The 23,667-nt window shown below is 44.5% G+C and overlaps 1 protein-coding gene across 1 annotated transcript in view; it reads left to right on the top strand.

The window, feature by feature from the left end:
- Window positions 1-23,667, top strand: part of LOC142583408 (cell adhesion molecule Dscam1-like) — a 680,687-nt gene that overhangs the window by 122,367 nt on the left and 534,653 nt on the right. Inside the window, exons 15-17 of the mRNA XM_075693861.1 lie at window positions 11,034-11,165; window positions 11,867-12,022; window positions 13,627-13,697. Coding sequence (XP_075549976.1) covers window positions 11,034-11,165; window positions 11,867-12,022; window positions 13,627-13,697 — 359 coding nt within the window. The remainder of the gene's footprint in view (window positions 1-11,033; window positions 11,166-11,866; window positions 12,023-13,626; window positions 13,698-23,667) is intronic.

Raw genomic sequence — 23,667 nt, 5'->3', positions numbered from 1 at the left:
CTAATTTTAAGATCAACTGTTTCTACAATATCGTCTATGAAGAGTGCAGCCAAAACATATCCCTCCGGGATAACCGAAATTACCTTAGCAGTGTCAGAGCAATGTCCATTGTATTTCACAAACTTGTGGCGATGTGAAAAGTAATTTTTAATCCAGTCCATTATGGTTCCTTTTTCAAATTTATAACTTGAGAGATGAGTTCAAAATGTGACACACGGTCAAAGGCCTTTGAGAAGCCTAAAGAAACTATATCAATTTGTGAGTAGTTATTAATGGGCTGCGCAATGTCATCCATTGCCTCGATAAGTGTGGGTGACAGTAGAAAATCCGCTTATGAAACCATGCTGAGAAAGAGTTATCAGGTTGTTTTCTTCCACATATATTGTTATTATTTTTAAGATAATGTGCTCAAGATTGCTACAACTGGTACAAGTTTCACATCGCACGTGCGGGTTGAAAACCCTGCAGGAACTCGAATCAGCATGTGACGTCAAACTCGTGCACCGGTCCCATGCCAAATCGGACTTTTCGACCAGTTGTGGAAAGACATACATAGGCCAATGTGATCGATGTCTGAACAAAAGGCTAAAGGACCATGAGCAATTACTAGGAGGTGAGGCATATCTGCATCTGGGCAAGCGTTGTCGAGCAAGTGGCTGCCGAACTGTTTTCGGAGACACCAACATTCTTTACAAGGAAAGAGATCAAATCAATCGAGAAGTAATCGAGGCGTTTCATTTGAGATCGAGTTGGAGACACATGTCATTGCGGGGGCGAGGAGCGACGCGGTCTGTATTTGCCTCAGGATTACGGCCTCCTCCTGACTGAGTGCCGGGTGCGGAAGCGGCATTGTCCGACGAGCTAAGCGGTAACACTTGGTTAGATCGGAAAAACTGGTCAATCTGTCCATAGTTTCGAACCACCACACGGAACGGTCACTCTCGGGGGCGCGGAAGGTAAGCGCTCGCGCCGCCGATTGGGCCGTCTCGTTGTGGTTCGGTGAGGATGCGCACTCGCCGGCGTGCACCGGGAACCACTTGATACGGATGGTGCTGCCGCGGTCTTGAAGTTGGAGCTTGCCGATGATGGCGGCCGCAGGCGCGCATATTCGCCCCTTGGCAAAGTTGCGCACGGCGTTCCTCGATTCGCTGAGCAGGATGCGACGCTCGGCCTCAGTGATCGCCAGAGCGATGGCAACCTCCTCAGCGTCTGTGGCGTTCGGGCACCACACGCTCGCTGCCGTTGTCTTGGTGCCGGTAGCCGCTGCAACGACCACTGCCGCGAAGCCTTTCCGCTTGTATTAAGCTGCGTCCACGTACTGGGCGTGCGGGTCTTGGACGTGACGTTCGGTGAGGGCCTTGGCTCACGCCTGCCGCCGTTCTTGGTTGTACTTTGGGTGCATGTTCTTCGGGATGGGGTCCACGTAAATGTGGGCCCGCGCCTCCTCTGTGATCCCGCACGGTTGCCGGCTGCGAGCTTGGGGGTTGTAACCCAGGGACGTCAGTATACTGCGACCCGTCTTGACGGTAGAGAGGCGCTCCATTTGCGCAGCGAGCTGCGCGTCGGCTATTTCTGCTAGGGTGTTATGAACGCCGAACTGCAGGAGCCGAGCCGTACTCGTGGTCTCCATTAAAGGGAAGCTGAAGAGTCTGTCGAATTCAATAAGATGCTCATATACGGATGCGGGAACCTTATAAACCATGCAGGTAAAATTTTGGAGGGATTTTCACTTTAGAGCGACGTAATTGTCGGTTAAAATTGAGCTGTAGCTCCGCCCCCCATCGAGAGCCGCGTGCTGCTGCTGACGCTGACGATGCGAGCGGAGACCGGAAACCGCGTAGTGACGTCAGCACTGGTGTTTCGTTCCTTCGCAGTCTCCGCAACCGTGCCTGAACCTGATTATTCCTGCGTGCGTGCCGTCCTAATCTGCTTCGCTCGACCCTGTGTGTATGTAGGGTGGTAGTTGGCGTGCGCAGCATCAATTGAACTTGCAGGCCGATCATGCCGGCGTTCTGTGCAGCCTACGGTTGCACGAACACCAGCGGCCGCGACGATGTTCCATTAGTTCCCGCAAGACAAGAAGCTTTCAGCTAAGTGGGAGGCTGCTGTGAAGGGAAAGAACTTCAAGCGCTCAAGAACAACAGTGCTGTGCTCTAACCGCTTCCGTGACGACTATTACTACCAGAGGTTATCAATAATGCATGCTTTGGCTTCTCCTTCGTGTTAGCCCGGAACGGAATGTGTATGTTTATCTCCCACCCTTGACGCAGGTTTCATCCCCAAGCGCCGCGAATTTTCTGTTCGCACGTGCGTTGTGAAACAGCCTGCATGTAGCTACCATAACGCAGTGCAAGTGTGAAGTTTGCATGTGTTGGAAAGCCGGCTCACGCCAGGACGCTTCGCTCCCCCTACTCTCGCGCACATAGAAAAACCGACTATCTCACGTAGCCGACGGAATTCGCCGGTTACAAGTAGCGTGCGGATGGCGCGCTGATGAAGGTTCACGTGCTACAACAGCCGGTAAACTATTCCCGCCTTTAAACCGTCTGGGTAGATTGTCGACAGCTTTGGGGCAGCGCACAAATGCCGAAGGTCGCATCACCGCTATCGTTCTACGAGGAGGCATGCAGGCACATAACATTACAGTTGTTTGCCCGGAAACGTACTCACTGGATCAATGAGTGCAGCTTAGCAAAAAACATACTCGCCAAAGAACATTTCCAACACAAAGAGATGCTAACACTTCGCCTTCGCGTAGAAAGCACTGCATGCACCAGCATTTTTTGCTTCTTGGTGAGGCAGGCTCTTCTCAATCGGCTCGTACATGTAAGGAGTAAAGTATAAACACCATACAAGTGATTCTGCACGCGACAGCGACCAGCGAGGCGATGGCTGTCGCGTTCACTCGTCGCCTACAAGCGGAACTCCACGCGAGCGATGGCTTTGAGCGGCGACTTCCCGGTATAAGGGCAGCAATACACGCGCCGAAACTAGCGTGACGCGTACTTCATCAATTTAAGCCGATGTATTTTACTGTAAAATGGTGCATAAAATATTTCTGAAGGTCTTGCACTAGGTTCTTATTCTTGCAGGTATTTATTCTTGCATTTGAGTTATGTACATCCAGTTCCGGTTTCGTACTTCTGGCTAGTCGCTCATAGCACTTCCGGACGACGAGCAACGAGTTCTAGATTTAGAGAAACGAGACACGAATCGAAGCGATCGAGCGATAACACCGAGCGATCTGTTCAAGAGACGGCCTGTTTTGTCGCTCGAAGCCGTCGCTGTCGCGCGCAAAGTCGCTCTCGTGGGGTTTGGACTTAACGCCGAACTCCTCAGAGAAACGCAAACTCTCGAAATTTTCCGTGACCGTCTCAGCAAAACAGCACCAAACTATACCTTGCCCCGTGCTTCATGTGTAGCGGCAGCAGTCGGTCCGGACGAACACCATTGTTGACGTCACGAGGCACCCGACGAATCACAGGCGGAAACGAGGCGCGCGAGCTGCCTTGAGTCTGCTGCTGCACTTTTCGTCGAAATAAAATCTGTTTGCGCTTTCTTTCGCTCAATTTCGATGCGATATTCGAATTCAGAGGGTTGAACACCATGACGTACTGCTATTCACTCATTTTTTCTGGAAAAGCTTTCAGCTTCCCTTTAAGCCCAGCGCCGTCTTGTAAGCCCGTCTGATCAGCGTGTTGATCTTGGTCCTGTCAGTGACCTGCCAGTTGAGGTAGGCCGCAACGTAGGTGATGTGTCTGATCATAAACGAGTGGACAAGGCGCACGAGGCTGTCTTCACGCATGCCCGCCCATCGTGTAGAGACTCGGTGTATAAGCCGGACGGCGTCCATTGCCTTGGTGGTAAGCTTGTTGATGGTCTAGTCGTTGCGGCCGCTCTTGAGCAGCAGACCCAGGACCCTGATTTGGGGAACTTCGAGGATGCGTTGCCCCGGTGCAGTCATAATCTTGATGTGGTCACACTCCCGAAGGGGTGCGCGCTTCCGTCCCAGTAGAAGCGGTGTGAGGACGAACAGTTCGGATTTGGCGGGCGAGCACATTAGGCCTGTGCCGTCAAGGTGCTGCTCAATGGCGGTAACCACCGCTTGGAGCTGTTGCTCGATGCTGGCGTCGGTACCGCCGGCCGCCCACAGGGTAATGTCGTCAGCGTAGATCATATGCCGGACGCCGGTCCCCGCTACTGCCCTCGCTACCCCGATCATGACGAGGTTAAAGAGCAACGGCGAGATGACCGAACCCTGCGGAGTACCCGTACAGCCAAGCTTGTGTTCAGGGAGCTTGAGGTCTCCAGCGTGCAGTTCCATTGTGCGGTTGGTCAAGAAGTCTTGAATATAATTGTAGCTCATTACCCCCATGTTGAGTCTTGATACTTGTACTAATATGGCTGAGTGTTTGACTTTGTCGAATGCACTTTGTAAATCGTGCTTCAGAATTACTTTGCTGTCTTGTGTCTTGTTGTCGATGATTTCTTGTTTAAGTTGTAACATGGCATCTTGTGTGCTGAGTCTGCACCGGAAGCCGATCATGGTGTCAGAATAGAGGCCTTCCTTCTCTAGGTATTCCTGCCACCGGTTGGCGACCACGTGCTCCAGCACCTTGCCCACGCAGGACGTGAGTGAGATGGGACGCAGGTTGCCGATGTCCAGTGGTTTGTCCGGTTTCAGAATCAACATCGTTCTTGCCGTTTTCCACTGTCGCGGCAGCTTGCCCGAATGCCAGCATTCATTGAAGTAATGGGTTAGGGCCTCTATCGAAGCATCGTCCAGGTTGCGTAGCATCTTGTGGTAACGAGATCGGGGCCGGCTGCTGAGCTGGTGTTGAGCTCGTGCAGCGCTACCCGTACCTCTGATATGGTAATGTCTCGGTCGAGCCACGCGTTGGGCAGCCCCCCATATGGCGGGTGGGTTTCCGTTGGCGTGTCCGGCAGATACTTGGCTTCCAGGCTCTTGATAACAGCGTCTTTTCCTTGTTGTTGTGTGATGGTGTGCATGAGGCGGGCCAGGCGGTCGCGCTGGTATGACTTGGTCTTTCATTCGTCTAGGAGGTGCCGCAATAGATTCCATGCGCAACTGCGATGCAGGGCCCTGTCAGCTCGAATGATTAATCGTGGTGTTCGTTGACTTTTCATTTGTTAACCGTGTGCTGCATGTAGGAGGGATTGGCAGCATATGCATTTTGTTCCCTTTTACTAAATCCAGTCACAAGTCTGAGCCCGTCCTTGTCAAATTTTTTACGCTTCTCCCGTCTTTAACTGCGCCGTTTTAAATATATCTTTATCTGGGACATCGAGGGTCGTTACGAGGTTCGTGAACTATTAAAATGGACTCCAATAATGTTCATGCTAATAATGAAACTGCTTTATTTTTTAAATATTGACCATACAAATATGTGGGCTTGCTAAAGCTATGGGTTTGGCTTGAGTGGCAGTGCCCGACGGCTGAGGCAGTCCAAAGCACGCAGGTCATATGCACATAGTAGTACCTAGCACTTCACATTTCACAACAGTTTGCTAGACTTTTCTACTATTTTAACAGTCGCAAAATTTTACGACAATATATGAATCATGTGACGTATATTTGTAATATCGCTGTCAATCTTTCTTACGACTATTAATTGAGTACTTCAATCTTAACAAAAAGTGCGCAAAAAAGAAGCAGAGGAGAAAAAGAGAACCGACAAACACGGACGCTCATGTTTGTCGTTTCCCTCTTTGTTGTCGATGTCTTTTTCGCGCACGTTTTCGTTAAGATGAAACCACGCCAACTTGCCCAGCTCTCAGTTTTGATGAACTGAGTATTCGTTGGTCAGGCACGTCGTTAACATCGATCATGCATACGAAGACCTTAGGCAAAAAAATAAGGAAGGAGCGACGATAGAGACAGAATGGAAGAAGCGTATAGGAACACGCCCTCCTTATTATTCTTTTGCGCTGTTACATAAGTTGCGATGAACCAACTAGCACAGCAATCAACCATTCAAGACACATCTTGTTCTAACACGGGGGTGAAGAGCATTTTCTCTTGAATAAAGTTGTTAAGCAGGCATGTAACGGTTGCAGAATTGTTTAGACAAAAAATATTTTAACGCGACGATTTGTCGAAAAATACCAGAGAAATTTGGCACGTAGCTAATACCTTAGCACCTTTCTTAATAGTCGTACCATAACATGCATACATCAAAATACTTTTAATGATAATTTCACTTTCTCTCTCAAGAGGAATCGAGAGACAAAAATAAGTGCAACAAATGCCTCATCTCAATGCTTTAGGCAAGAGCGGAAACATCCTGCTTACGAACTCGGATAGGGCAGAAGGTTTTAAGCGAAAAATATAAGACATGCGACGTTACCGATTTGTACATGGCTGCTGCATCTCATGTGAAAATCAAGTCAGGCGAAGGTATCCGACATATGAAGCATGCTCAGGTTCAAAAGTCATGTCGCTTTTATTCGCATCGAATTATCCACTCAGTGTGCATGGCCAAAAGAAAAAAAAAGACATCCGCTTTCTATAGACCCTGTGAAAGTGGATGTACAGCGAAGCTGTTGCCAACCTTTGACAAGTACAACCGACGTACAAGTACCACCACCTCGACTGACGTTAGAACACATTTCACAAGCACCACTACCACACGCGACGTTCGTTACACGCGAACGCACTTTGCGCAAGTGCAGCCTACGTCGTCATTCTTCTAGGCCCTCCGGCAGACGCAAATTCCTTATTGCGCTTTTTGCGATCTACCGGCCTTTGTGAAAGTCTTTAACTGGAACGCCTTTTGTGTGTGTGTGGCTCCCTGTGTGCGTGTTCTTTTTTTATTATTAACGCATTCCTCTCAGTCCTCTTTCTAATCCTTATCTCCCATCCCCAGTGTAGGGTCGCAAACCGGAAACTGATATCTGGTTAACCTCCCTGCCTTCCCCTTCATCTCTATCTCTCTCTTATTAAACTAAATGTTTAAAAGTAAATTGCGTCGGAAAAATGCGTAGAGTACGAATTAGAGGCAAGCTGCAGACATGAAGGCTTCGGAATAAACGAGGAACCATAATTCTGTAACGCTCAAACTGAAAGACAGAAGAGACTTTTAGTTTAGGGGACGCAAGCGGCTTGCGTACGCAAGAACTAGGGCGACGGTACTGCGCCTGCGCAGACGGCTACGTCTACTTGCGTCCTTGCGTTGTTTGGCGGGCCGAAAACATCGCTGCCCCTAAGTGGTCACGTTACCCACGTGACTCTCGCGATGTAGGAGAACTTACGAGTAGCTAGCGGGTAGATAATGTAATAAATATTTCGCCAAGTGTCGACAGACGTCGTCTTTTTCCTAAATATTAGAGAGGTTTAGCGTGTCCGGTATTCGGATAAACGCAGGCTGGGGCGTTGGGGTGGAGCCATGAACGGGAGCGACCTGCATGGTGCAGTTACCTGGTGGCGAAAAGCTCAAACATACAAAAACAACTAATATTGCGGTAACCTAGTCTATTATAATTCGCTGCCGGTGTAAATTTTCGGCACTGGCTTAATTGTGTTGCTGCCAAAAATTTATACGCGCAGCAAAGTAAAATACACTTGCTTACTGCAATATTAGCTGTTTTTGTATGCTTGAGCTTTGCGCCACCAGGTAGCTGCACCATGCAGGGGCTCCCATTCATGACTCCGCCCCAAGGCCCCAGCCTGCGTTTACCTGAATACGGGACACTCGAAACCTCTCCATTAACTGCTTTGAATAAAAATAGTGTGATGTGCCTTACTTCATATGCTTAATTTCATGTTTTAAAAAATGATAACGCAGCAAAGATCAAACGTTGATGGCGCTGCGACCGCCTGCGACCTCAATGCGGCTTGCGTTTGGGGCCGCTAACCTATAACATGTTTCTGCTTGCGTACGCAAACGCAAAAGCACCCAAGCGCTAGGGGCCCCAACGCCTTGCGTCCCCTAAACTAAAACTCTCTAACGCCCTTTTCCAGCTGCCGCTTGAGGTCTGCCTGAGTGGCCGCGGCCGCTACGTGGGCAGTACTCTTTTTCGACAGTGTTTGCCACAATGTCGATTACGTTCACAGCGCACGCTGCGCGAGGATGTAACGGGCAGAGGGGCCGCGCATCAAGGACAGATACATTGCGTGCACACGTTTGTCACTCGCGCACGTAAATTGCGCTAGTGTTTTTTTCTAACAAACTAGATGATTGCCCAATTCGGGTGAGATTCAATAATAATATGGTGTCGCCGAAGCGTGTACAGCCCTGTACTGTCACGGATTGCCGAGTGGCCGTGAAGCATTTGGTTCGCGATAGCTTCAGCCGACGTGGAAAGTCGTGAAAGCCTGGCCTTTTCCGGCATTTTCTGCATCCGAAGCGTCCGCACGCATGAGGCGAGACGCGAAAGCCGATGCAGGTATGGATATAAGTGGTAATTCCAAGCTGGAGCCAGGTAACGCATTTGCAGAGTCGTGTTTAGCTCACTTGAAACTATGCAGCGCACTTGAACGCGTGCTCACATGGCGGTTCAAATTATTTGATCATTGTGAGTTATTATATATCTCTATTATGTCTCTTTCTGTCTCGTTGCCATGTTCATTATTCAGCAATTTCGTATATTATTCGTATCGTATTTCACGTGCGATAACGTAGACCTAGGCACAAACAATGAAATGTTCCTTTCCTTCGACCGCTTCCTAACCTTAGAGCAAAGGACCGATGAAGGAAGCAAGCATACTCTGAAAGCTCCCTTCACCGGTCCTTAGGTAAGGAATGGTTGCCGCATGCCTTGGTTCGAGATGATCTCTTAAGAGCTTTATGCGAACACCATTATTCAATAAAAAGATGTATCGTCGCATAATTTCTAAATTGAAGTGCTGATGTAGAGACGCGTGCACGCTTTCTTCGACTTTTGTTTAAGAAACGTAAAAAAAAGTACCACATTATAGCGCAGAACTTGATAGGCTCCAGCAACGCTGGCGTGCAACACCTAGCAACACTCTAGCAACGCCTACGAACGCTACTCATGCCGAACGTGCGACTGAAACGAACATGCCTGGCAAGACGTACCGTGCTCGCGCTTCTCCGCAGGCGGGCGACAGTGCGCATGCGCAAGCAGACATAACGTGGCTAAGCAGTGAGGTGAAGCGCTCATTCAGGGTCAGGAGCTGCGTAAGGACGCATGAAGGAAGCTTCGCAGTCACCTTACGCTGAGGAAGCACGAAGGAAGCCTTCGCTGAGGGTGCCTCAGTAAGGAAGCTTTCAAAGTGACATAAGGTGGCCTCACCGCAATGAAGGCTTCCTTACTGAGGTAAGGAGGGTTTCATTGTTTGGCCCTTAGTCTTCTTGGACGCTTTTTTCTTTTACTATGAGGTCAGGCGAGCCTACCCCCAGTCATGGTGAATTGTGGTCGATTTTTGACTCTATTGGCGCTAATTACGTCCGTGCCGTTACTTATACCTACTTTGAGCCGAATTCTCACTTCTTTTGGGCACCTTTCAAACATTGCCACGCGCGAGCTCTGTTTATTCCAAGCGAACTCGCTTCATTTTCCAAAAGTGTGTCGTACGTCGGCTTTGCCTTAACGCGTCTACATCTACCGCAGTGCACTTTTTTTTTTTACAGAGGCAATGTGCAACATGGTTAATGTTTATTAAATTGGCGGTAATTACGCCCATACCTTAGATTTGTACTCTGCGACAAATTGCCGCTTCCTGTTTTGTTGAGACCTAAATTTTCATAATGTGTTCGACTGGCTACGACGCTCTGGAGACTCGAAAGAGCCGTTTATTATTTCTGGAAGCAGTTAAATATTATGGGATCCCAGATACGCCAGCCTCGTGGGAAATCATTTAAGACCCCGTCTTTAAAAAGGGAGCACGCTCGTGTTCTAGCTGACGATGAAGATGGACGTTACGTAATTTAAATGGACTTTCAGAGGGCCTAGTTGATGCATAATCGACATGATTAAACAGGGTAACAAAAACAAAAGACTGATACGGCACTAAAGAAATGGATAGACACGGGATGCTTGTCCCGTGTCTATAGCCATTTTGTTTCGTGTCGTGCCTGTTTTTTGCCCAGGGCAATAATGTCAAGCGATGGGACTTCTTCATCGCCGAATGCAGTGGTTGCTAACAGTGGCGTGTGTCTACTAGGCCATAGAAGTCATGTCTTGTGATTCAATGCACTTCAGTGCCGACTACAGGTTCAGTTTTTTGCGGAAGGTCCATCACGGTGGCTGCTGGACGCCTTTGTAACTGAAATCTGCAGCGTGCCTGTAGTCATAATGCGCCATTTTGCCTCGCTGGCTCATGAAATCTTGTGTACGCCGGTCTTCACAGCACGCGGGAACCGCGTAGCTGTTTATCTTTCCATAAAAAATCTACTAGTATGAGGAACTATTGAAGGAGCAATAAAATTACTGAATACGACTGGCTTCTATATACATCTCGCCAGTGGTCTGCTGTTTTTTTTATTTCATCCTATTTCTCCAACACTAGAAGCTCATAGAAATATAACAGTGACATCCTGCGAAAGACCCCTTTCAGTCGCTGTATGCTTTGTATGTTAGTTTCGAAAGCGTTGTTTTTTTTTTTCGTTCCTCTTTTCTCGTTTCTTTATTAGAAAGAAGTGGAATCCTTCATGATTACGTGTGGCTTCTCCAACGTACAAGCGTTAAATTTATGGTGGTTCATCTACACTAAGTGCGTTGGCCAAGTAGATGTGGCGTCTGTCCTCTGGTTGCGAGATCACTTGCTCTATTCCCGCTTTTGGTAGCCGAATATACTTGGAGTTTGTAAGTGTATACACAATTAGGAGGATGCGTAATAACTCCTCAGGATGATAATTATTCTCAAGGCCGCTGCACTGCTTAGCAGGCAGCACACATTCGAAACATAAACCTGTATAACCTTGAAATTTCCCTTCAAGCGCAAAAAAAAAAGTGTTAGCTTCATTAAGAATATGAAATTATTACGCTTTTGAATATTGAGCATCTGTCTCAATTATAAGGCTTATGCTTAAATTTTTCTCCACCATCAGAGCCTCCGGAGCCTCCAACTGACCTAAAGGCTACTGAAGTGAAGAGTCGCTCGTTCAAGCTCAGCTGGACGCCTTCCGTAGGAACCAACAACGCCGCTTCCACATACCACGTACAATGCACGCCCGAGACTGGTAAGATGGCTTGATGAAACACACGGGGGGCGGAAAACAGCACTAGGGAATCCTGGGGCATACACTGGTCGTTATTCACGAGGGATTATTGTGAATCGAGGAAGTGTGATTTTGAAATCGTTGCAACAAAAGTGTTGTCCAATACGCACTACACTCTATCCTCAGACGAAAACGAAAGAAACAAAGAAACAGTATTCGGGAGGGTCGAGTGCTAGTCGTAAAAGAATGCAGTTCCTAAGACTGGGCAGCTAAACCTCCCTTAGCTCTGAGTGACCTCTTAAACCTGTCAAGCAAGCAATGAGCTTTCTCGAGGGGCATTAACGTGTCCACACCGCCGCGTGTTGTGGCGTGGAGCATGCATCACGTGACATCGCCATCACAGGGCGCGCTTTCTATGTAATGTGAAACTGAGTATATTCCTTGTGAGATCCACTAACTCCTCAGCGTCAAATCTCGAACTGACGCCTAATTCAATGTTCAAGTAATTTCGCGCGTCTTCTAATGTTATATACTTTTCTGTGGTCTTGAGCCTCCTATGGCGTAAGAGGTAATGACAAGGAAAATAGCCATGTAACAGAACGAATGAACGGAGATTCCTACATCAAACTCACGGAAAGCTTGGTTCTCACGAAAGCGCCGCTCGCCACCATGAATGATGCCCACACTCAAAAATATTTGCCGTTGTCCACGCTCCGCTACAGGTGCAGCCGTAAACGCTTCGGTCGAAGGGACTGCGACCCTGGTGTCTGTGAGGCCTCTGAGGCCTGCTTACACGTACCGCTGCCAAGTTCGCGCTCAGAACGACATCGGCATAGGCGACCCCAGCAAGGATTTGGAAGTGACCGCAGGTATCGAGGGTAAGCGGTTTCTTGTAATATGTAAGCGTGCGCTTTTATGTTACTAAATGACGTCCTAAAAAACGGTGCGCGCAATGTTTTCTTCTGGGCCCTCCAGTTTTGTAGAATGGCGCAATTTATCACCAGTGAAATCTGCTCTGTACCAAAGTTACGAGAAACCTGACACTGTGTTGCGTGGGCAGCGAGAGCGAGTAGGAGCAGCTAGGCAAAGAAAATGGGCTTAAACGAAAACATAGGAAGCTTGATACGGCATTGTACATTTTTTTGGAGACTTAGTTTGGTTTATTGTAACATTATATCACCTTTTACTATCACCTTTTACTATATTCGACTTTGCGTTACATTGAAGACGTCGGCATGACCGTTTTTCATGTTTACTTAGTTTAACAGCAGCATCGCATCCTGTGTCTTTCAACCAGAATTTTATGTCTACGATAAGGCAGAGGAAATAACATTTTCCTTTTTGGAACTTATCTTTCCTTTTCTAAATCTATTGTTGCTGATCACACTTATTGCATTGGTTTCTTATTTGTATTCACATATTTTTATTCTTAAGGCAACGTCTGAGCTGTTATTCACAGTTGCAGGAGTGTGCCTGGAATAAAAAATTTCTCTTGCATTTTCTGGAGTTCACAGCAATGAGGAGAGATTCGTCAGCTTAATTCCGCGCTTGCTATAAGGAAAGAAAATATAAGAGTGGGATACCTTTTTAATTTTGTCCCTGTTTTGTTTCATTTCGTAAAATAAATTAGGTGACGCAGTCTCCGTAGCCCATTAAATTACATAATAATTTGCGTATTTGCCCTAAAAAAACAATTTCGCACGTACGGGGTGCTTCTTTTTTGAGACCACACAGAATTTTTAAGAATCGCCTATGGCATGTGGCGTAACTGGAGTCCTTCAACTGAATTACTCGAAGCGGCGGACATTAATTGCATGAGATATGAAAATGCATGAACGTATGATTAACAATCCACTAAATACATTTTTAATTTTGTCTACGAATTGTTGGCAGTACGTTTCCGAGGCATGTGCAGTTGGAGCGAATAATCAGGATGGCACTGGATTAAAGATATGTGCCGTCCCCCATGTGATAAAAACGCACTGTTGTTCCACTCACTTTTTGTTTTCCGAATAGGTCGTTTACGCATTCAAGCACCAAAGTAACAGACGCAGACGTATTTCGTTGCCGACTTCAGGAGCTACTATCTGAAAACTGGTGTCATCTTGAAAATTAATTCCAGTTGGATACGCCTTGCGAACTCACTGCTGCAATTCGTAAATTGCAATGTGACGTCGAGTACTTAATTATAAGGTTGATTGGTGAAATTTTGGTAATTCGTTGATTATGCATTTGGATTTCATGTGTCGGCAACGTAACCTTTTTGAGCAATCCAGCTCGATGACTGCAATTATGCTTGCAGCTCCTGGCAATTTCAAAAAAAATGTGCATGATCTAAAAAAAAGTATCCAGTATTGACTTGTAATATTAAATACGTAGGCGGAAATATCTGAGAAGGAAAGGCTACGAGCATATATGGCGAAATGATGCTCGTAGAGGGCTCTGCCCATTCCACGGTGTTCCTCTTCTGTCTTCCGAGCAGTGCCAGGAGGTCCTCCTCTGGAGGTGAAAGCCGTCGCCGTTGACTCCCAGTCTATCCAGGTCACATGGAAGGTGAGTCTCAACGATGCGACAGATAAGCTGCCACCGAGGCTCATGCAGCATCCGAAACGAGAGACGCAGTGCGTCAGAATCTAGAATGTTCAAGATGACTCAGTTATATTGCATAATGACGCTAACTAATGTGAGAGTAGTATACATGAAAAAAGCTTGCTTTCCTGCGGCAAACAGCGGCTGTAATTTCAGCATGACTGCTACAAGAAATGCTTTTTTATGTACCCCTATTGCATGCCTGAGAACATAAAGAAATGTTTCCAGTTCCCAGGAATAATGTTTATGCAACGCATGTTTTTTATAACTACAGTGATATCTGAATCAGATAGAATATCATATTTGATCAGTAAGACCTTTCCGCAGTTGCACAGTCTGCTATAAGCGATGCGTAAGAACGTATTGTAAAATAACAATTTTTCTAGTGTGTGGCTAAGTATATCGTACAAAATGTGGCGTTGTTTTTACTGGACTTTTTCCAGTAGCATCGGTTGGCTACTATTTCGCTTAAAATGGGCAGGCGTCCGTAATTTCATTCCAGAGCACTGCAATAACGCGCCGTCGTATTTACTGTAATTTCCCATCAAAAATGCGGACGTCTGTAATTCCATTGCATGGCAACACAATAACCTGCAGTCATATTTAAAACACTTTTAGCAGTTTCTCTCTCAATTCCCAAAGTGTGATTTCTATAAAAGCGAACCTGTTACGTTAATTATTCATAATTCAGATAGTATCCCGTTTAATTAAGGTGTCCTTCGTAGCCCTTGCTTAAAAGTCTCTTGCTTTACCATAAACAAGTTACATTTTAGTTTACTAGTTATAGATTGCGTCTGAAGCAAGGCAAATAAAAAAAACGCTTTGAAAGATCTGTCGGGCAACAAAATCAAAGCAACAGCTGATGCTAACACGACAGTAGGGTAGCCCTTATCTGAAGTAATAATTATAAGTCCCTGTACCTCAGCGAAGAAGGCAGGAAGCAGTCAAGGAGTCAAAGGAGAAAAATTGGTAGAAGTTATAACAAACAAGTGCAATTGTCCGGTGGCAGGCTGCAATGCATCACTAAATAGCAAGATCTCCGACTGGAAAGCTATGTTTTCCTACGAATTTTAAAAGATGTGTAATGTGTCTAGCAATAAACCAGAGCCATGTAGTGCAAGATCGTCTTAGATGATTACACTTTCTGGACAGTAATTTTATTTTTCGGATCCTACAATATAGAAAAGACGAATGGTATTTGGCAAGCTTTTTGTATGTACCTGCTACGTATCTACTGCAAAGACCAGCATGAACAAGGACCTTATTCTGAAATACCGTCGACTGACATTTGCGTCCGTACGAAAGACCGCTAACGTAAAGTGATATGTTAAATAAGTGAGAAGGTAGAAAGTGAATGACTTATTGCACACCACAAGTTTGGTGACAGTGTTCAAATAAAAAAAGCATTTGAGGCTACATTTTCAATATTGGTGCAATTCACGCTGGACAATGGCAGGAGCGGTTGGCCAGGAAACGGACGCAGGAAATGACTTCTTGGGCGCCAGATTGATCCGCGGTGCGCTCTCGCTACGCCACAATTTACCGCAATGTTGACACTTGAAGAAAGATTTTTGAGGTAAAAAACAAAAGCAAAATATCATTCCAACGTGGCCCAGTCGGCCTCTGCGATCCAATGCTCAAGGCATAGCACGTTTTTATGACCCGGTGATTTGGCGTTGAGTTTGTGCCACGACTTGGTTTCATACAAAATAGTGCTCTGGGAGGAGGTAAACCAAATGATAAGGAATTAAGAAACTTAAAAGTCCAAGTGATTAAGTTTGTGAAAAAAGCTGCCATATGGTAAAGTTTCAGCTCTCGCATGGAAAGCCCGATGAAAGGCTACCAAAGGCCCCACGCTTCATCTATAAAACGTCGATATCTGGTGCTGTGAAGGGTGCAGTGATTTTTTCTTGATAAACATTGGTAAGTTGAACTCTTGGTTAAGCTACAGTGAGGGACCTAGTTTAATTCGAACTGATAGTGAACTTAGGATTTCTTACAAGACAAAAAAATTACAAGTTCCATTCAGGTGGAAAAATTTTCAGTAACATAAGCGATTTATCCTTATTCCCATCAGCTCGACCATACACGTTGTAGTCTAAACAACTGCAGTCGTAAATTTCGTGTCAGCGAATGCGAAAAATGTAACCACATGAGTGCTGCATAAGTAACAACTTTGCTGGAGCAAAAAACAAAAGTGCAAGGTATTGACAGGTGTGATAATACCTCTTCTTGCCGAAATTTGAAATGAAGAGCGTATCTCAAAGGCGTCTGCCTTAAACTGGTAGGTTCCCACGATGTTCGCCGCCGAGATATGAAAGAAAAATAAAATAAAGCATGGATGCATGCTCTGAGCGGCGCATAGCGGTGCATAAAGCAAGGAAGGGAGCTCGCGTGCTGGCCAGTTTACCACAACTTTCCTTCGATGAAAGCGCAAGCGAAAGGCGCAGCACAAACAGTTGCGCTACTATACGTGACGAATCAATACCGGAACAACGCAGTCAGATAACAGCCTCCCTCACCGGCAACAATGTGCTCGAGGCACGCAACACCAACGCGCAATTGGACGAGCACATGCGCTGTACTGCAAATGCAAAGTGTTTCTTTTAACATCCCTTCACCTAAGCGCAACTCTCCGAACAATATCAAAGCTCACTCACCAAACTGTAGCAGCTCAGAAGACGTAGAAGGCGCAATCCTGGACCCCTCCAGTCAAGCGGTGAAACAAAAACTGTCTTGCCGCAACCGCTTACACACTGAGTCGCTCAATTTTTCACCCAAGAGCATGCACTGCAGAACGCTCCCTGCAGCATCTGCCACAGTGGAGCACAGGCTTGTCAGGCAGGCGGCGGAAAAAAACTGCACCTGGGTATGGTGCGAGGCACCACCATTTTCGCTACAGGCGTTGCATAATCACTTTCTTGCTCGTCTTTTATTTCTCCCTCTTAAGACAGTGCGCATGCGCGTGACTTGAAAAAGAAATCTCGTCATTTTTCTCAATGCAGGCATAGTGCCGTAACATTTACAGGAAAAAAAATGCGCGTAACGAAAGGGCATATATTACAGTGTACGCAAGCTGCCGTTCATTCAGGTATCACTGGCAAATAGAGCTGGGGGTCGTACTGAGAAGCAGGAGGTCACAGACTACAGCGAATGTTACATAGCAGTGTTCGCGGACTCGTTAGGAAACATGAATGTTCATCCCATAAACACTGCGCATCTCGTTGTTATCGCGCGTGCATATTTCAAGAAGTGCGACATATATGTATCCAACTTTTAAGTGGCGCCTATGTACTGTCGCAAGGCTCAGCTAAGAGTATGATATTCGCATCTCTATCGACGATCTTGCAATAATATTTTGGCGCAAATATTTATTTATTTATGAATCTATTCATTCCTGTACTGTAAATATTGCTGGTAAGTACAGATGGAAACGAATAAAGAAAGGGAGAAGAGAATGTATTTAAAGAAAGCTTAAATAGGTGTAAATAACAATAAATGCAGACACACAGCAAACACAAAATATATAGAAGGGGAAAATGTAAACTAAATTATTAGAAAATTAGCGCAATAGCAAATAAATAAGTACGAAAGCATCAATTCGACAAACGAGGCACGCCCCATCAGCGAAAACATACCAGTGTGGTATACCCTTACGAAATCATTCTCAAAAATTTATAGACAGTCTATAGGCATGTGTCTACGATGTCCATAGACTTTTTGTAGATATTTCATTAGACTAGTCCATAGACAGTCTATAGGCTTATGGCCTTACACTTTTTGTAAATTCATCTATGAAATGCCAGTTATAAACTGTCTGTAGAATAACGAAAATTCCCCTTTGTAGAATCATGTCTGCAGAATGTAAATAGACAAAACTGTATAGGCTTATACAGTTCTACTTTTGTAGATTCAAGTCTCTGCAATGTCTACAGGCAAATGTCTATAGAGAATTTCTATAGAGGCTTCATAGACAGTCTATCAACTTATGGCCTTACACTTTTTGTGGACTAGTCTATGTCTCAGTCTATGGATTGTCTACAGATTAGTGAAAATTCACGTTTGTAAGCAAATGTCTGCAGAACTTCTATAGACAAAAGTCTATAGGCTTAACAGTTCTACTTTTGTAGACTGACGTCTATGCAATCTCTACAGGCAAGTGTCTATAGGCTATCTATAGACTATTCCTATAGCCCCGTCTATAGACAGTCTATGGACCTATGGCCTTACACTTTTTGTAGACTAGTCTATAAAATGTCTGTCTATAGATTAATGAAAATTCACGTCTGTAGGCAAATGTCTGCCGAACCTCCATAGACAGAAGTGTATAGGCTTACACAGTTCTGCTTTTGTGGTCTGAAGTCCACAAAAGCAGATAATGAAATTAGAGTATTCCTATAGACAAGTCTGTTCTATGGGCTTGTGGCCTTACATTTTTTGTAAATTGTGGTCTACAGATTGCCTATAGACAATTTCTGCGGACCAGTCCATAGCTAATCTCTACAGGGTGTTTCAGATAACTTTAGCCAAGTATGAAAAAACAACAAGTGCTATGCGTGTCGAATTGGCGCAATACTGTTCTGAGCCATTAGGAGTACGTCATATTATTTCCAACCCGCCAAGCTGGGTAATTAACAAAGATTGCTTAATTACCTTTTAACTTGTGAGTTTTCTGACAATCTTCAATACAGAAGTTATAGGGCTTGTGCAGAAACATCGAAATATTTCATCTATGCTAACTGCCCTGTCACTGAAAGTCTATCGCAGTCACCCACAGGCTGTTCAATTGACCTCTGTGCGTAGGGCAGCCTTTGCTAATTCTTTCAGCTTACATTTGAGGCAACTGAAAGCGCTGCACATTGGTATTTTCTAAAGTTTGGGCACTTTAAAAAAAACCTGGGAAAAAAATTAAACACGACAGTTAGCATGGATGAAATATTCCAATGTTTCTGAACAAGCGCTACAACATTTGTATTGAGCATTTCTCTCTATTCACTATTTAAAAAGCTAAGCAATATTTAATTACCCAGATTGGCGGATTGGAAGAAATATATCATGACGCAAGTCAAATAGCTCAGAACAATACTGCGCCAGTTCGACACGCGTGGAGCCAACGTTTCTTTCTTTTTTATACTTGGTTCAAGTTAGCTCAAAGACCCTGTAGACTTTAATCTTAAATTTTTTTCCGCTATTGTCAATACTGGGTGTCCCAGCTAACATAAATTTAGTGAAGCTGTTCAACGAAGAATAATATTTAAAGAAGACGGTGCAGTAAGGTCCGATTTTAAGACCTATGGGGCCCAGCCGTTAGAGGTCTGACCTGTGGTCTTTGTATAATAGTAAAACTTTGACTGTGTTTTTTTAATCTTTTATTTTCATTGACCACAGCTTGGCTAAAATAGCTGGGGCACCCATATACTAGCTATATAGGCGACGATTTGCCGACTATGTTTCGCAGGCGATATTATTCTGATTACATACAAGCGCTCGCTGCTGGAGGTTAATAAGTAGTCTATTGGCAGTGTCTAAAAAATTCATTGCATCCGCTATGCATATGGGAACATGCGTAAGAAACTGTACATAGCAAATCATACATGCGGATGGAAGCGGTCGAACAGTCTCAAATACATGTAGCCGTGAACCTTTATGCAAGACTGCGTGAGCACTTATGCGCGAGCACATTTAAGAAATATCACAGTTGCATGCAATGCATCCGCCTAAATGAAATCTGTTAGCTATCTGCTATCTACAAGTTAGCTTAAATTTTTGTTTACGTGTGGGGGCAAAAAAAATTTGAATGTATATTACGCATGCAGACCTGTTGCTTCTCATCCCTACTCATGTATTAATGTCAATAGATAATTATGCTTCTCAACCAGCAGCACTCTCATATGTTGCATAAATAGAAAAGAATAAAGCAATTTCACTAGTGCTGAACCATACAGTGCAAAGAAAAAAACAAATGCACCGATATTGAATAAACTCATTTTATTGCATGGTATATTCATTTTATTAAAATGCAGGTTTTACGCTGTGATCGAAAGAGACTATTTACAAATTTACTGAGTGCTTCCCCTTGGCAAGCACGGTCGCCAAGCCGGCCTTAACCTTCATGTCATATGTCCCAAAGGTGCTGCAAGTATATGCTGCAAATAAGTAGATGCAACAATGTGAGGCAAAAATAATAATCGTGTATTCTTTGTATGTTTATTAAGCAGCTTAATATATTTGCTCAAGCCACTTAAGTCAATACTCAATGCGGTTTAACTGTGACTAATGGTTGCTTGTCAATACAAATCAGTACTATTATGTTGTGCTTCATTTTATGGCATCATGAACAATTAAAGTCCCAATTGCTGCTTGTACTGCAGCAGCAGCCTGTTCATTTTAATACATGTTTGTATTTCACACATTATCGCAATTGTCCCAAATATTCTTTATATCAATTGCTGAAACAAGGTTACCGAGTGGGATTGTCTGTGCATTTCTTGGCTCGTAATTAAATATGCCCGCAAAGAGATATGCTCAGAAGAGTGACTGGAGTATGGACTGTATCATGTCAAATATTGTAACTAGTCTTTCTTAATACACATTTAAATGTCTTTCTCATACTATTAAATGAATGCATTATTGGCCATAACTTGAAAAGAAGGCAAATAGATTGATGTATTGAAATGTTCACTTCTTAGTTTCTTACTCACAATGAAGCCTCTTGGCCATGCTGAGACGGCTGCAAGTTCGGTACACTACATGAGCACCGAAAATACCACGTCAGCACTTTCTGTGTCATGGCACGACAGATATGCACCTCCTGGGAAACAAAATTAAAACTATAGTTTGAATGAATACTATCGCAGTAAATAATTTAAGGTGCTTTCAATCATGAGTGCTTTTTGTATGGTTCGGGGGTTCAGGACTTTTAGTTAACAGAAACAAAAAAAAATTGAGTAAGCAATGCCCTGTCAGTATGCTTCAGTTTAATTCTTTTTTTTTTCAATAAATGGTAACAATTTGTCAAAATTTTTTGTGAGGTGAAACATTTCAAAAATATGTTAAATAGAGAGATTCTCTGAAAACATAGTATTGCGTATAACAAGACAGCATACCTATGTTGATATTTTCAAATTCCCTGATCGTTATCCAAGCCTTCCCTGGCTGTTTTCATGAAAATTCCTTGGCAGTCTATGAGCATCTGCGGCTTAAGTGCAATAAAAAATTATTGTGGTTTAATGCTTGCCAAGTACTGTTAGTCCATAATTATTAGATGAAACGAATAACACGTCAGTCACTTGACATGCATTATTACATTAAACTTTCATTTCATTTCATTTATTGAAGCCTTAAAGGCCCGGAGGCATTACATAAGGCGGGGGCAAACAAAGTGTGAGGAACTCTTCATCACGCTAAAGAGGGAAAAGAGGAAGAAAAGATAGACGAAGAATAGAAAAGGAAACAACGCTCAGGAGGGAACCGAGCAAGCAGTGCTATCATCAAAATCACTGTAAAGAAACCATAAAATACAACAAAATACATACTACATAAATAATATTAAAAACATATTATGCGTGAGAACGAATCACTATCAATTAATTACTTAAAATTACTTAATTACTTAAAACTGAACCGAATCCCTTGTTAATGAAGCTGAAAACAACTTTGGCAAATTCGTAATTTACGGCAACACGAGTACAGCAGGGAATGACACAAAGGCACACAAGTAAAGCAGATGCATCATGCATTGGCTAAACTTTATTAAAGGTCCTGCAGAACGTGCGTAAGCGCGCAGCGGGCGTCTCCCACGGAACAATGTGAGAGACAACTAGTCAACGAGTATTATTTTTATGGTTCATTAGTAGCTTTGTACATAATTTGCTCTCATCACTTATGTCTCTACTTAACTTGTTCTACCTCTGACTACATGCCAATACGAACCAGTACCATCATACTGTTTCACCATGTTACAGTATGATGAGCAGTTAGACAAGCGTAATAGTCGTTGGTGCCATCTACGGTTCGTTCTGTTTCAAGACAGGTTCATAGACAGATAGTGTACTTATCAAAATAAGAAACAAATGCCAGAATCCCAAATGATTCCTATAATAATAATTGATTAAACAAAGATACCCGGCTGGACTGTGCACATTTTCGCGTGTTAATGCAATCTGCCCGTGCCGAACGAACATGCTCAGAATAGTGGCGGCAGTTTTGAACACTCACGTTAAGAATTTCAATTTATTCCGCTTAGAACAGTCTGCAATATCTTTTTTCTCATACTCCGAGATAAATACATTATTTGCCACACTTTTAGTAGGATACACACGAATGGGGTGTGTTGATAAGGTTACTTATCAACTAAACATGTCACCATTTCTTAGGCGTGTTGATAAGAGTAGAACACGTGCAATGTTCAATCAATTATTTGTATAATCTGTGCGTTATCTTTTAAAAAACGACCACCAAATGGATAATCTCGCTTTTTCGTTTCTACAGCCGATGTAGTATACAGTCTGTGCGAGGCGACAGCACTATAAATGCAACAGTAATGAAAACCGGAACACTTATTACGCACGACAAGGACACCATACCATGCACGATTGTCCAAATGCGGATCTGCGCCAGCAGCTATCTATATGACCGGCCGATAAAAAGTGAATAATGGCACGTAAACTGCATAACTCCGAAGCATAGACCGGCGCCTAATGCTTTTCAAATAGCCTGGAAAATAACTCCTGTTGCTGAACTGTTCATAAAAGGACCCGAAAAAAAAATGTTCCAGCTATCGCCAAATCCAATGCATTCAGTTTGAAACGAGTAAAGGTACTTCTCTGAGCGACTAATTTATTGTTCTGTAACTTTTTCGCCTAAGTTGCGAGTGATTGAGCTTATTGCAGGTTTCGTGCTCCGAAAGCTTTTGCGGTTGCATATATTTAGATTGGTTGCCCAGAGCCTTATCAATACTGGTACCTTTACCCTACGGAAACGGCAGTGCACGCACTGCTAATGCATGCCCACAAACACGGCCTTTCATCCGAGTATGCTAGCATTTATTCAACTATACGTATCTCTTAGAAAATTCCTAACACTAATAAAATTTCGAGGTATATACGTAAAACGTGTCACAAGACTTTCACTACACATGCGGCGCAGCGTTCATGGTGGCCCGATCGAGCGCCACGAAACGAGATGCACCGACACTGGCTGCTCCACACACACAATCCGCTGAGTGGCTGCTCAGTATCAAGGTAAAACATGGTGTAATTTGTTTTCTGCACACATGAACTGTGACGCTAAAATCAACTAGCATGAGCGATCGCTTGCCGTTAAACGTACCATATAGTAGAAGCGAGAAAAAGAGCGCGTTATCAAATCATGTAAACGACAAATCGACACTGTGCCCGAGTCGCCTGCAGTACATGCAGCCGGTTAGCGTTGCGACATGAGCTCAACTAACCATGATCTATTGACGGAAAACATCTTTGCTAAAACTTACCGTTCGGTGTAGTTGACTTGTGATGCCACAAAGAAGCCACGAATACATAGAGACCAAGGTACTGGCAGACACCGCATCCCGCAGCAACAAGCCTTTACGTGCATCGCGCATCCGTTGAGAATTCAAGTTGACGCAGACAAATGGAGCGCTTCCGTTGCTGCCATTGCGCATGCGCAGGCGCTCAGAGCGACGACTGCGTGTGCACTCCGCGAAGTCCAAGCACCTTTCCCCTTTTCATTAATTTTCTCTCTCTCTCTCTCTCTCTCTCTGCGTCTCATGTCCGCGAAACGGGTTGCTTTTCTTTTACATTTTTCAGCTTATTCCATGGATGAAGAGAATGCGTTGGTGCTCTGTATTACAAACGATTGGGCTATCGTATGGAACTGAAACGCACACTTGGATGAATGCGCTGTTTGTAAAAAACGTTGCAAGGCCCATAAGGCG

Source organism: Dermacentor variabilis, chromosome 5 (assembly GCF_050947875.1).
Source record: "Dermacentor variabilis isolate Ectoservices chromosome 5, ASM5094787v1, whole genome shotgun sequence".
In the NCBI taxonomy this organism is placed as follows: domain Eukaryota; kingdom Metazoa; phylum Arthropoda; class Arachnida; order Ixodida; family Ixodidae; genus Dermacentor; species Dermacentor variabilis.
The sequence above is the reverse complement of the archived record's forward strand: the minus strand, read 5'-3'. Positions and strand labels throughout refer to the sequence as shown.